The sequence below is a fragment of the Gastrolobium bilobum genome, unplaced genomic scaffold (genome assembly GCF_033153095.1).
Source record: "Gastrolobium bilobum isolate Gb01-03AN ecotype WA unplaced genomic scaffold, APGP_CSIRO_Gbil_v1 utg16824, whole genome shotgun sequence".
Lineage (NCBI taxonomy): Eukaryota > Viridiplantae > Streptophyta > Magnoliopsida > Fabales > Fabaceae > Gastrolobium > Gastrolobium bilobum.
The window spans coordinates 687962-702385 of NW_026899360.1; the positions used below are offsets into that span (position 1 = coordinate 687962).

At 34.3% G+C, this 14424-nt stretch overlaps 1 protein-coding gene across 1 annotated transcript; it reads left to right on the forward strand.

The window, feature by feature from the left end:
• Positions 1-10896: 10896 nt before the first annotated feature.
• Positions 10897-13303, forward strand: LOC133289912 (expansin-like B1). Its single transcript, XM_061487940.1, has 4 exons — positions 10897-11036; positions 11602-11708; positions 12609-12926; positions 13106-13303. The coding sequence occupies exons 1-4, from the start codon at positions 10901-10903 to the stop codon at positions 13301-13303; spliced, it is 759 nt and encodes a 252-aa protein (XP_061343924.1). The 5' UTR covers positions 10897-10900.
• Positions 13304-14424: the final 1121 nt, after the last annotated feature.

The window sequence follows — 14424 nt, forward strand, 5'->3', positions numbered from 1 at the left end:
CTGCCTGCATGTGTTTTTCCTTTGGATCGTGCATAAACTGACTGACAACACTAACAACATAAGCTAGGTCTGGTCTAGTATGGGCCAGATATATCAATTTCCCAACTAGCCGTTGATATTGTCCTTTATCAACTAGAGGACTCTCTTCTTCATAGCCCATCTTGTGATTCTTCTCAATAGGAGTATTAGAGGGTTTACACCCGAGCTTTCCTGCTTCTTTGAGAAGATCAAGAACATATCTCCTCTGGCTGATAAAAATTCCTTTGCTTGAATGAGCTACTTCTATCCCTAGGAAATATCTCAGTTTCCCAAGGTCTTTGATTTCAAACTCAGAGGCAAGCCGTGTTTGCAGAATCTGTCTCTCCACAAAATCATCACCTGTGATAATAATATCATCAACATATACAAGGAGCACAGTAAGCTTCCCAATTTGGGAGTGCTTGAAGAAAAGAGTGTGATCTCCTTGGCTCTGTCTGTATCCTAAGGTCATCATAACCTTAGTAAATCTTCCAAACCAAGCACGAGGTGACTGCTTCAATCCATACAAGGCCTTTTTTAATCTACAAACTTTATTTTCCCCCTTCACAGAATCAAAACCAGGCGGGATTTCCATGTAGACTTCTTCTTCTAACTCACCATTGAGGAAAGCATTTTTCACATCAAATTGATTTATATCCCAATTGTAATGGGCAGCAAGGGATAACAAGATTCTCACTATATTCATCTTTGCAACTGGAGCAAAGGTTTCTTCATAATCAATGCCATAGGTTTGAGTGTACCTTTGGCCACTAATCGAGCCTTATATCTCTCAAGAGTGCCATCAGAATTATATTTCAGGGCATAAACCCATCTGCACCCTACTGCTTTCTTTCCGTTGGGTCTATCAATAACCTCCCATGTTTTATTTTTCTCCAAAGCATTCATCTCCTCTTGCATGGCTTGAGCCCAATTCCTATCTTTCAAGGCTTCATGTACTGATTTTGGGATTGTAATAGAATCTAGTGCTGAAACAAAGCTTTTGTGCTGCACAGAAAGATTAGCAGAGGAAACAAAGTGGGAGATAGGGTATTGAGTACAAGAGGGACAGGAGGAACAAGTTTTCTTGTGACAAGATCTTTTTCCTTTTCTAAGAGCAATATGTAAGTCATCAGAAGTAGAAGCAATGGGTAAGTCATTAGAGATATCAGAAGAAATAGACAAATCATGAGAGGAAATAATATTAGAATCAGAAACAGGAGATTCAGGAGACTCAGAAGAAATAGAAGATTCAGGACTTACCAGTGGTTCAGACGATTGAGGTTGCTGGTGAGACAGTATGGGTTGTATCTCAGGTGTATTTGAAGGTTCTGACACACCAGGAGCAGACACACTAGGAAGAGAGAAGATTGATCCAGACTCAAAGAAGGAAGGGGACGAGTCTTCTGAAGAACTATTCTCCCCCTGACGATGAGGACCCAGGAAATAAGATTCAGATTCTTGAAAGGTGACATCCATAGAAACAAAAAATTTCCGACTTGGTGGATGATAACACTTGTACCCTTTTTTATAAGGGTTATAACCAAGGAAGACACACTTAAGAGCCCTAGGATCCAACTTACTCCGATGTTGTTTATGAACATGGACAAAGGCAACACATCCAAACACTCTTGGTGGAAGGCTCTGCAATATGGGAACAGAAGGAAAGAAGGAAGTCATGGAATGAATAGGACTGATATTGTTAAGGACCCGTGAAGGTAAACGGTTGATCAAAAAAGTTGCAGCTAATACTGCTTCTCCCCAATAAGAACTAGGAACAGATGTCTGAAAAAGTAGTGCTCTAGCAACTTCAAGAAGATGACGATTTTTCCTTTCAGCAACCCCATTTTGTTGAGGGGTATCAACACATGTGAGCTCATGAATCATACCTTTGTCTGAAATGAATTGTGACAGGCGTCGATTGACGTACTCAGTACCATTATCAGATCTGAGTCTTTTAATACCCTTACCAAACTGAGTCTCAACCATGTGATGAAACCGAATAAATATCTCTGGTACTTCAGACTTGTCTTTCATCAAGTACATCCATGTTATCCGAGTACAATCGTCAATAAAAGAAACAAATCACCTTGCACCTGAAACACTGTGCACTTTAGAAGGGCCCCAAACATCAGAATGGATAAGAGAAAAAGGTTCCCTGCTTTTAATAGTGCTAGAAGGAAATGACACTCGATGGTGTTTTGCAAATTCACAAACATCACAATGAAAGGTCTCAACCGACTTATTGAGAAACAGAGAGGGGAACATAGACTTCAAAAGACTAAATGGTGGATGCCCCAGACGCTTGTGATGGAGCCAAATCATAGACTCTGCAGTAGAAGGATGACGTGTCATTAATAACTGATTTTTGCTAGCATGGTCTGGAAGGAGATGATACAACCCATCCTGTTCATTAGCAACTCCAATTGTCTTCTTCGTGGTAAGATCCTGCATAAGACAATGAGAAGGAAAAAATGTGATAGAACAATTCAAATCAGTTGTAAGTTTTTGAGTGAAGATAAGATTAGTAGAAAGCTGAGGAACATAAAGAACATTTTTAAGAAACAAGGAAGGTTGAATTTGAATGTTACCAGAACCAATAACTGATTTATGGGATCCATCAGCTACGGATATAGTATGACTACCAACAGTAGGATGATAAGAACAAAACAACTCAGTACGACAAGCCATATGATCAGTTGCACCAGAATCCAAAATCCATGAGGTTTTAAAATCAGTGCAAGAAGCAAGAAGAGATATAGAACGTGTGCTCTTACCAGATAAGATCGAAGAATTATCATGCTCGGCCATTCTTTAACAAAAAAAGTTAACAACCAGCGATAAAATCAACCAAACAAAATATCAAATGACCTCTGATCAGAAAAATAATTACAGATCCAGACAGAAGACAAGAAGACGAGAAGAATGGTGGTGGTCCGGTCCAAAAACACGGCCGTACGCGCCTCCACGCGGCGGAGAAAGGAGTTGCGCGTGGGATTCACTCGCCGGGAAAGGGGCGGCGCGTGAGAGCGCATGGAAGGGCTTCGCCGGCTGAGATTTTTCTGGTGTGGTCGTCCAGTGAGCGCGCACCTGTCTGTGGGTGGTCGCTGTTGAAAAGTCGCCGGAAAGTGGTCCAAACAGTGAAGACAGATCTGATTGGAGGCGGTCGGAGGTGTTTCGGTCGTTTGTGGCGGAGGAACAATGCGTAGAATGATAGATCGAAGGAAAAATAAGGTCAACAATGGTCCCCTTGGTCCAAAAGGTCCCCGGAAAAATTTTCCGGTGGCGGCTGATGGCGGCAAGAGGCAAAGAAATTAGGATTTTGTTAAAAAAGAAGATAATATGTGCGGAAGCAAAGCCCTCAGATCGAGAGCTCTGATACCAACTTGAAAAAGGGTATTCTAATATATTATAGAATTGTAAATAATGTGTACAAAGGGTTCTCTATTTATAGAGAATATTTGACCTACTTTTAACCTAATGGGCTTGGCCCAATACAACAATAAATGACTAAATAAAAACTAAATAATCAATATTATTTACAACACAATCAAATGGATTTTCAGTCAGTGGAGGAAAGCTAGTGCACAAAAGATATAGGGTCAATAATTCAGTCAATATTTTTCCACTTCGTTAGAATCATGAAATACCACATATTCAAGGAGAATTTGACTTGAGCTTTTCATGTGTTAAAATGATTCGTGAGAACTTATATTTTTCAAGACAAATTTAAGACACCCTTCTACCAAACATGGGATGTTCAAGTTGTCAAGGTAACTTTCCAGGAGAAAAAATATATTCTCTTGTATCAAACACTCGTTAAATAGACACGCGAGTCATGCTGTCTAAGCTTCCCTGCCGCCCACTCTTAACGATCTAAATTGCAAGTTTCTATTGACAGTGACATCCACAATCTCTCTAGGTTCTATTCTTCTCTATTCCACTACTAAGGTCTAAGGCTATTGAGTCTTGATGAATTGTAGAGCAATTAATATTGCTTGTTCTTTTCTTGGCCTTGCTACCCCATGCAATTATTCTTCCCACCCCCGAAAAAACGATACGAATAACAGAATTTGGCTAAGGTTGTTGCTTGGGTTGTTTCGTGTACGTACTAGTTTACACTTACACCTTACATAAACATAAATTATTGGGGAATTTAAATATGAGTGAATAAAGTCTTATATTGGTTAAAATTAAACTGAGAGAGTATCATACAAGTAGAAGAACTCATATACTTAATATTTTAAAATTTTGGATTTAATTGTAGTGTCTAACCTCAATTAATATTGTTGCATACTTAAACGATGAATAACGGTTTCTCACGGCTATGAGCTCATGCATTTGCATTACATATGTCATCCACATGGCCGCTAGAATTCAGATTAAGTGTGACTGAATTGGTGGATATATAGTCCCCTTTGTATTTAGAATGATTTTAGCTCAGGCTATCCTTGCTTGGCTAATTGTTTCTGAACACGTGGAAACAAGTGTGAGTAAGGGAGACAATGGAATTATGAGCCTTGCACAAACGATGGTCCTTTAGAGAGCAATAATGAACATGTCTTTTTTGCACCACTTAATTAAAGTGGTTTGTCACCTATTGGTGGAAAGAAAAGCTATTGTATTTTTCTTGCTTTCTTTAGTATATATTGGGGAATTGTTCGGTAATAAAGGAAAAGACAGCACTTCTTAACCAGAATGGTGAAGTGCATGTAGTGCTAAAAACTTATTCGTAGCTCCAATAATATATATACGAGCGAGGATCATTTTATGTTAGTGTAAGTTATACTCTTAATCTTGTCCATCAATTCTACTTATATTTAAGGGCTCAAATTTTTTAGTAATGTGAGCCATTGGATATATTAGATATTAGGTATAAGGGTAATTTAGTATTTCAGTGATATTCTAGATCTTTCTTTTTTCTGTTATGCTCTTCTATATAAGAGCTCACTCATTGTACAAATTAATAGTCTGCGTAAGGATACAAGTGGATCAATGGTCAAGATTGAGTGTAAGACTTCTAACTCTTATATCGGTGTAAGAATATCTTGTCCCTATATATATATATATATATATATATATGTTGTTGAAAAGACTTGCTGACTTAATTAACAGTCTGCGTAAATATGGAGGATCTCTAAGACTGACTTAATTAACCATAGAGATGTTTGGACAAGAACGAAACCAATTACCAAAAATAGAAAAAAGAACGTGTTGAATATCATAGATACAAGAGGAAATGATAGTAATCCTTGTTGTATTAAACTACACAACATTGGTGCTATTATATAGCAAACCAATTGAAGAATACAAAGAGACACACTCAATGTGGGACTTCTACACTATTAACACTAACACTCTTAACACTCCCCCTCAAGCTGTAGCATATAGATCATATGCTACAAGCTTGATACATAAATAATACTCCCATTAGGAACCAAAAACAACAATGCTACATCAACGAAATGAAATGACTGAGTACAACAAATCAACTGGAATGACCATCAGTGTGAAGTGCTGATAAAGAGACAGTGCTGGAATGGACATAAGAGCATGAATGGTGCCAGAATTATCATCGGCAAAGACAACTGAGCTGACTAGGACATCAGCATCAAGATCCCTCTCAGACATTTCATTTAACAGTTGGTGAGCAGCCGTGGTTTCCCCTTGACTATGCTACAAGCTTATTACAAGAAAGACCAAGTAACATAACATCAAAATAAATCTCCTAAATGAGAAACCAAAAATCAACAATGTGCTAAAACTGGCGTCGAAATGAACATCAACATGGAAGATGCCAGAATGATCATCGGCAAAGACAATTGTGCTGGAATGACCATCAGCAACATGGACGGTGCTCCCCCTAAGAGGAACTTTTAAACAGTGCCAGAATTATCATCGGCAGAGACAATTGTGCTGGAATGACCATCAGCAACATGGACAATGCTCCCCCTCAAGAGGAACTTCTAAATAGTGCCGAAATTATCATCGACAAAGACAATTGTGCTGGAATGACCATCAGCAACATGGACGGTGAAATCATTAAGCTGTTGAGATATATAAAATCATTAATGTAGCCTCACCCAAAAGCTTAAGCTGTTGGGTGAGGCTACATTAATGATTTTATATATCTCAACACGCCCCCTCACACGAGAGCCCACTGAGCTTGAAGAGTGGACAATGCACAGGCCCACCTACCTGTGCGAACAAATAAATTTCACTTGAAAGAAAGTGGGGGGCGGCGAGAATCGAACCCGGGACACGAGACTCTGATACCATGTTGAATATCAGAACGAAAGTCAATTAAGAATTCTTTACCATATAAGAAAGCAGCATGAAATGCAGCTTAACGCATAACAAAAAGACAAAAATTAAAGATATACAGTAAGTGCTGAAAGAGTAGGCAAAAACAAAACAGAAAGTGGGAGTGTGAGTATTTTTGTTTTTGGTAGAAATGTTAATATGTTAAGAGGTACCAAAACTATATGTTCCGTTAATGTCCTTTGTAGCAAGTATTTAGTTTTGGGGACAGATCTCTTTACAATTTTTTTTTTAAAAATTGTACAAATTATACTTTGTTCTTCCGGGAGAACATAGTGTAACCAGTATTTTTTCAAAAGAATATAGTGTAGTTTGTAAATAAAAAAGTTTATAAATATAACCTGTCCGTTTTGATTTTTGAAACTTAAAAGAAATATGATAGCTTACAAATATGTTAGGTGCGATCAATATATTATAGATGATTTATTAAAAAATTAAGGGGAAAATTCTGATAGATGTACTTAGTACTATAAAATTCTAATAGATATTTTCGATTTTAGCATTCATCTCTCTCCCTCTATCTTTGCAACTTTGTAGACAAAGAGAGTAGCCACCAAATGGACGGGTTGGATTAAGAAGTACCTACTCCGATAGATAGTTGGGTGACTTACACTAACACTTTCACTAACATGCTAGCATGTCGACAACTACAATTAGCATAATAATGCAAAGTGAATGCATATGCAAAATAAGGATGCGACCGCTATTTAGAATCAATATAGTTGACACACTGAACCTACAATAAATATTACTCCTACTGTATACCCCTTATAAAATGAGGTGACATATTGATGATGAAAAAGAGAAAATAATAATAATAATTAGAAAAGTTTTTCTGTACCTTTATTAATAGGAAACTTAGGACCTGATTGATTTGTGTTTTCAAAAACAGTTTTTAGTTTTTAAAATGGGAAAAAATATCTAATGTTACTTTAGATGAATTTGTCTAATGTTCATCGAAACGACGTCGTTTTGGAGTTGAAAAATTAAAAAATTAGAATGACAAAGACTATTATAACCCTGAAATAAATTAAAATTACAAAAATACCATGATTTCTGCCCCAAAACAACATCGTTTCAATGAACATTAGATAAAGTTATCTAAAGTAACTTTAGAAAAAACAAACTCTTTTAAAAATAATAAAACAAAAAATCTTGTTTGAAAATCTATTTTCATGCATCCTCTTTTAAAAACCGTGTCTGCTTTTTAGTTTTGGAAATCGAAAAAGTAAAACAAGTTTTACATGTTTTACAAAGTTGTTTTGTAATTTTTAGTTTTGTGCGGTGGCAATTTGGTAAATAAGGGGATTCATTAATGACATTTTCGTAATTAAATTAATTTTTTTATTTTAAATTATTTTACGGTGGTATTTTTGTAAATCTGAGAATTCATTAATGACATTTTTGTAAATAATTACATCTTCTTTATAACTTTTAAACTAACCATATTCAAACAAGTTTTATTATTTTTTTACTCTCAAAATCAGTTTTCAAACTTCATTCTTAAAATAGTTTTTGAAAACAAAAAAACAAAAACACGTTCAAACACACCCTTAGTTTCCAAGGTTTTGTTTTCGTAAATATTTAAACATTAGTTAAAGTAAAATTTTGAAATTATTTGGGAATCAAAGCAAAATCACATCCGCATTTCTTCAAGTGAAATTAGTCTCACTCTTCTTTAGATGAAAAACTCAAAAAAGTAATGTAGGGATACCTCTGGATTATTAAAAAAAATAAAAATGATTTGATTTGATTTGCCCTTAAGGCGTCCAAACTCCAAAGTTGAATTGGGTTACAGCTTGTGCTCATACTAATTAACGAATCGGCGAGAGCCGAGTGGACTGATGCACTAGGAGCGTTAGAACCAAACGTGGCTGTTAGATGTTTTACTACGTTACAATCGATGTTGGTACCAGTGTGACAGTCCTCCAATCGGATTGAATAAAATAAATTAATCCTTTTTTTTTTTGGATAATAAATTAATCTAATCTAGTTGTTTATGTCATTCCTTTATTTATATATATTTTTTATGAAAAAATGTGTATTATTTTAAAGGATGTAAAGTTGTGTCATTTTAAGTGAGAGAAAAGATAGATAAAGAAGGAGGGAGAGTAGACAAAAAAATATAAAAGTGTGGGTCCCACTTCTTTGTGAGAGTGAAAGAATATAAGTTGTGTTATTTAAAAGAACAAACATTTTTCGTATTTTTTATACCATTGAATCTGGATTTTGATTTTTATTCCCTCTAATATTTTATCTTAAAAATATGAATAAATACCATTTTCGGTCGTCAGCAAATTTTATGATGTCCGCTTTAGTTCCTAGCAAATAAAAAGGTTATTCGTGGTCCTTAAGAAATTCAAAGTGGATCCATTTTAATTCTTTTGAGGGACTAATATGGGTCTTTTTTGAATTTGTGAGGGGCCACGATTTCAACTAAATTGGTCTATTTTGAATTTTTTAGGGATCACAACTAAATTTTTTATTTGCTAGGGACTAAAGCGGGCATCGTAAAATTTGCTGAAGACCAAAAATGATATTTACTCTAAAAATATTTGATAACAACTTTTTAGCTTTAGAAATAAAACAGGTGGTTATATAATTGGGTAAAGGATTTCCCTAATTAATAGAGATAAATTATCTCAAGTATCTTTGATTAGGAGATGGAAAAAAGGGATCAGCTATCTTATAGAAAATCAAACCCTTAATTTCTATAAGATAATCAGATATATCACTGATGTCAAGCCTTTTCAGCAATTATTAGATATTTGAATTGAAGCACATGCTCATTAAGATAAATTACCCGTTCTTCTAATTTTCTGTCTTTTTTAGTCGACGGAAACATCAATCTCTTTTGGAGTTATTTCTTGAAAGCTTAGTGTCTTCTTAAGTTTTTATGTATAGGGAAAATAAAAAAAACTTCAGAAAAGAATGTGTTGGAGTTATTTTTGCTTAATTAGATAGATTATTGGATTGTTCGTCTTGTGAAGTTTCTATCCATCGGAAAAATGACAAGATTCTGTGAAAGAATGAAATGTTGTATTGAAATCCTCTACGTTAAATAATGAAGAATCTAGGATAATGAAGGAAATCCTAATAACCATCTATAAATAGGGGAGGAGATATGATAAACAAGTTGAGACAGAATAATCCTCCATGAGAAAAGGGCAAAGCAATTCTCTAACAAGTTGAAATAATCACATCATCGAGTAAAGAGTATGAGAGATGTCATCCTCTCAAACTAGAGAGAAAAACACCTGTGAAAGTGTTAGAATTCATTTTCACTAAATAGAGAGTGGAAATGAATCTTCTCATATAAAAAAAATGACATCGTCATGTGAAAGATCACAATCATACAAAGATAAATCAATGGTTATGATTTTGTAACTATCTATTTCAATATTTTTTTTCTCTCTTCCTTTATTATCATTGATCCACCTTTGTATGGTTATTATCCACACATGACTATATCATATATTTTCTTAACATGAGAGGATTCAGATCCATATATTTTTTTTTGTAAGAGATAAACCTTATATTTCATCCTTTGAGTGGGTGAATAAATTGTTTGTAATCCTATAGTGGTATATTGGTAAAGAATATCTATTTATAGTCCTACTATTATTATAGTAGATGATTTGAACCTACTTGTGGTTTTTTGAATGGTTTTGTACATAAAAAATTATTATGTCCTATCTCTTTTTTCTTCTTTTTTTGTAAACATTTGTTTTTATTTCGCTATTGCATTATATAGATACGCTCTTTTTCCCAACAAACTCTTAAGTGCTACGCACGCGGTAGATATGCGAATACAGTTTAAGATTTTTATGTACTTTTTATATTTCCATCTTCCTTGTTAGTTGTTTGAATCTATCATACCAAGATAAAAATGGAGAAAATAATCTTGAGACCCGCTCCAATTCAAACGATTTCACTATCTTGCAAGGCGGTTTCACTCGATCTTACAAATACACGATTCTTCGTGCAGTTAGTATCGTTTGCTGCTAAAAAATCGTAGGATGGAACGATCCTACGATTAAAATCGCGATTTTAACAATACTGGTTGTATAAGATGAAATTTCAAAAATGAAAAATGGGCACAAGATAGATACATAAAAGAGTATCTACCAATATATTCTTTGTATTAATTATTTCCTTTTGTTAAGATTTCTACCAGGATCCCGAACCCTGATCGAGTTGATTTGCAAGTGCATGGATCGATCTTCCAAAACAAGTGTTACAATAGAACAAAGTTAGGCATTTTGCCATTGTAATAATAAATTGGTTCTAATATTATATATATTGAACCTGGCCCTTGAGGGGTTCAACCATAGGGGTCTACACAGACACGTCATTATTCCAATCCTCTTGCTGTCTATACTTTATATTCCCAAGTGGAAGAAAAAAATAAAAAGAATTGGCTACCACCACGAGACTGTGCTATAAATATGACTCCCTATTTTTGCTTTCTATCTCATCAATTAAGCCTTCTCTTGATCACTCCTAAGTCCTAAACACTTGCTGCATTTCTCTCCTCTTTGTGCTTGATAATTTGTCATTTAACATGGAACTGAATTTTAAGCACCAACTTGGCCTTCTTTGTGTGACACTGCTCTTACCTGCCATGTGTACCTCTCAGGACACTTTTACGTGCTCCAGAGCCACCTTTTTCGGTAGCCCAGATTGCTATGGAAATCCAAGTACGTGATCCTCATCTTCTATCCGTAATTGCACTTGCTTTTGCTTATATATTGTGTCTGTACAAAACACATTTCTTTTTTCTTTTTTCTTTATTTTAGTACATGACCAAACGCATTTCTATATTGTCAGCGTACATGTAATATATGTACCTATATATCATTAGTTTTGAAACTGCAATTAGTTTTCTATATATGCAAGGAAAATTTATTTGAAGAATTTACTTTTGGTAATGCATGCTCCTCCTTGAAGGTGCATTATTATTATTATTTTTAGTACATGATGGTGCATTATTTGTGGATAATAAAATGTGTAACCTAAACATTACAATACTTTTGTTAGAGAAATTCTATAATATTTAATTATTTCTATTAATAAAATAGTAACAGTAAGATAAATGAATTTGTAATTATTTATTTACGGAGACTATGATACAATGTGTATAATTATTTCAATTCAATAACTAATTAAACTATTAGATAAAGTTATATTAATTATTTTATATTTCTTTAACAACATCGCATAACATATAAACGATATTAATGGTCAATTGATAATATGTTTTAGGGGGAGCTTGTGGCTTTGACGATTATGGCAAGACGGTAAACGATGGCAGTGTCGCAGGCGTGTCTTGGCTATGGAAGAATGGATCTGGCTGCGGTGCATGCTATCAGGTAACTCTACTTAAATACTTTAATTTTATGAACAAATTAAGAAAAGTTTTACTATTGTAGTCGGCTTCATAATGAATATTAGTAGCTCAAAACATGCCTTTTTCATTTGAAAATAATAGTTTATTGACATTCATATTCCATGTCGTTAAGGCCACTAAATAAAATAAACATAAAGAGATTTCTTTTAGAATTGATTACCTTGATCCTTTAAATCATATATATGATAATCTCTTTTCTTTCTTTAAATAATTAATGGAAAATGTTTTTTTTCATGTTAAATGAGAAAACATTGCTCATGTAGAGACATAATTAGGTGCGCTCCGCAACTAAATTTTTTTTTTAAAAAAATATTGGTTTAGATTTCAATAGGTATGTAATATGTAAAAAGCTTTCTCATATAATATGAAAAAAGCATTTCCTATAATTAATATAAGGAAATCATCTTCTCCGATAGGAGAAGAAAACTTTCTGCAACTAATCTTTCATGTTGTAAATTTTTTTTATAAAAAATGTGAAACATGTCATGACTTTGAATCTGTAGCATGAGATCTATCCATTTCTTACAATATGAGAGGTTTAAAGCTCATTAATATAATCCATAGTGAAAGAAGACTTCATCATAGAAACAAAATATATAATATATAATCAAACACCATTAACACAAGTGGTAATGAGCTTGTGTTCCTTAAGCAGAGGTCTCGTGTTCAAGCATTGGAAATAAAAAAAAAATGGTCTTGAAAGAGCCACTCCCTCTATATGGGTCTGATAGTGCTCAAACTAGATTAGTCTGAAAGATGAACCAAGTTGAAGAGACTCAAAAAATATATATAATATAAAAGAAAAACCTTGTTAGCCTCCAAGATTATGTTTATTTAACAAATATAAATGACGGAAAATCAGGTTAGGTGCAAAATACCACAATACTGTGATGAGTATGGAGCATACGTGGTGGTGACAGATTATGGCGTCGGAGACAGAACAGACTTCATCATGAGTCCACGTGGCTATTCAAGATTAGGTAGAAACGATGATGCATCTGCAGAGCTTTTCAAATATGGTGTGATTGATGTAGAATACAAAAGGGTTCCTTGCAATTACGGTGGCAATAATAACGTCGTGCTTAAGGTCCATGATCGCAGCAGAAACCCTCACTACTTAGCCATTCTCGTTCTCTATGTTGGCGGAACATACGATGTGACTGCTATGGAGTTGTGGCAGGTATATAAATATATATATATATATATTTGTTGATTTGAATCTTAATTTAATATGCATGAGGAGTTATTAAGGTATGATAATTGTACCCTGCAAATTTTTTTCCATATATACTTAATTTGAGAATTGAGAGTGTTAATAATCAATTATTTAATTTGAAATTAAATATGTTAATGGAGTAGGAAGACTGCAAAGAGTGGAGGCCAATGCGTAGGGCCTTTGGGGCGGTGTTTGATGCTGCTAACCCTCCTAGCGGTGACATCAAGTTGAGGTTCCAAGTAAGTGGTAGTGCAGGGCTGTATTGGGTGGAGTCCAAGAATGCTCTCTCTTTTGAATGGAAGGCTGGAGCTATTTATGACACAGAAATTCAGCTTGGTTAAAAAGAAAAGTCACTTTTCAGAGCACAAGTAATAGATAGCGACTATATATATGACTAGTATTTTATAGTTTGTGAATCTAAGAATGTTCCAATGTGGTGGGTGAAGGTAGTGCTCTTTGTATTGGGGACTAAAACTGTGGGGATTCATGTACTTAACATTTGAATCAACATGGTATATGAATAAAATACAATGTACCTTTTCTCTCTTAATGGTATTTCCTTGAACCTTGATATTGTTAAAATTAAATTGATATATCGTACGTATTAGGCTGGCAAATTACGGAAAAATTTAGTATGCTCCAGTCTACTACTTATTCAATGATCCTTTTTTCATAAATAGAAAATATTATTTCATTTTTATCCCTCTCTTTTTGGTTTTCCCCCTCTCAATCCCTTTTTTTTTTTTCTATTTTGAGAAGTGACCATCATGTTCCAGATCCACCAAAAAATATCTCGCAAAGTACAATCCTTAATAGAGTCACTTAGTATTAAGTGCCATGAATAAGCCAAGTAAAGTAATTTTATTTACCCTAGATACCAATCATCTATACGATTAGGTTTCATATGAAAAAAAAAATCTGTTTTATTTCATCTGATATTTCGTAGAGGTAAAATATCATTATTCAGTATTTCTTGGCCCACTATTGGCCAAACCACCTAGGAAATCCTTTTGAACAACCTATTATAATGGAAAAATCATATATCTTGAAATTAATTCATTATCCGTAAATCAATTACTGGTATAAATAACATAAAGAAATGTAACTAATGTTTATTAAAAAAAGCATGGTTCATACCTAACAACTCTGGCATCCCACTTAGTGGAATGTTGGGGAAAATAAAATATAAACAACTCCAGTTTTGGTTTTGTTGGCTATGAATACTTAACGATATTCTTTTTCATTTTGTTTTACTGTGGTTGGTGGTGGTGCTCTATTACTTAGGCACTCAAGTCATAAGAAAATAGGGTGGAGAATGCGTGCCTTTTAATTGTATCCAAATAAGTAGAGAATCATCTGATTGTGGGGGATTGAGGACACCTTTTACAATATATTTTCTAATTTGATGGGATAACCCTGAACCAGTTATGCACGGAGAGATTGCTATGGAATTTTAGGAAAT

Coding starts and splice junctions, on each gene's coding strand:
- LOC133289912 (XM_061487940.1), top strand. CDS start 10,901: ATGGAACTGAATTTTAAGCACCAACTTGGCCTTCTTTGTGTGACACTG. Junction 11,037..11,601: donor AGATTGCTATGGAAATCCAA/GTACGTGATCCT, acceptor AATATGTTTTAG/GGGGAGCTTGTGGCTTTGAC. Junction 11,709..12,608: donor GCTGCGGTGCATGCTATCAG/GTAACTCTACTT, acceptor ACGGAAAATCAG/GTTAGGTGCAAAATACCACA.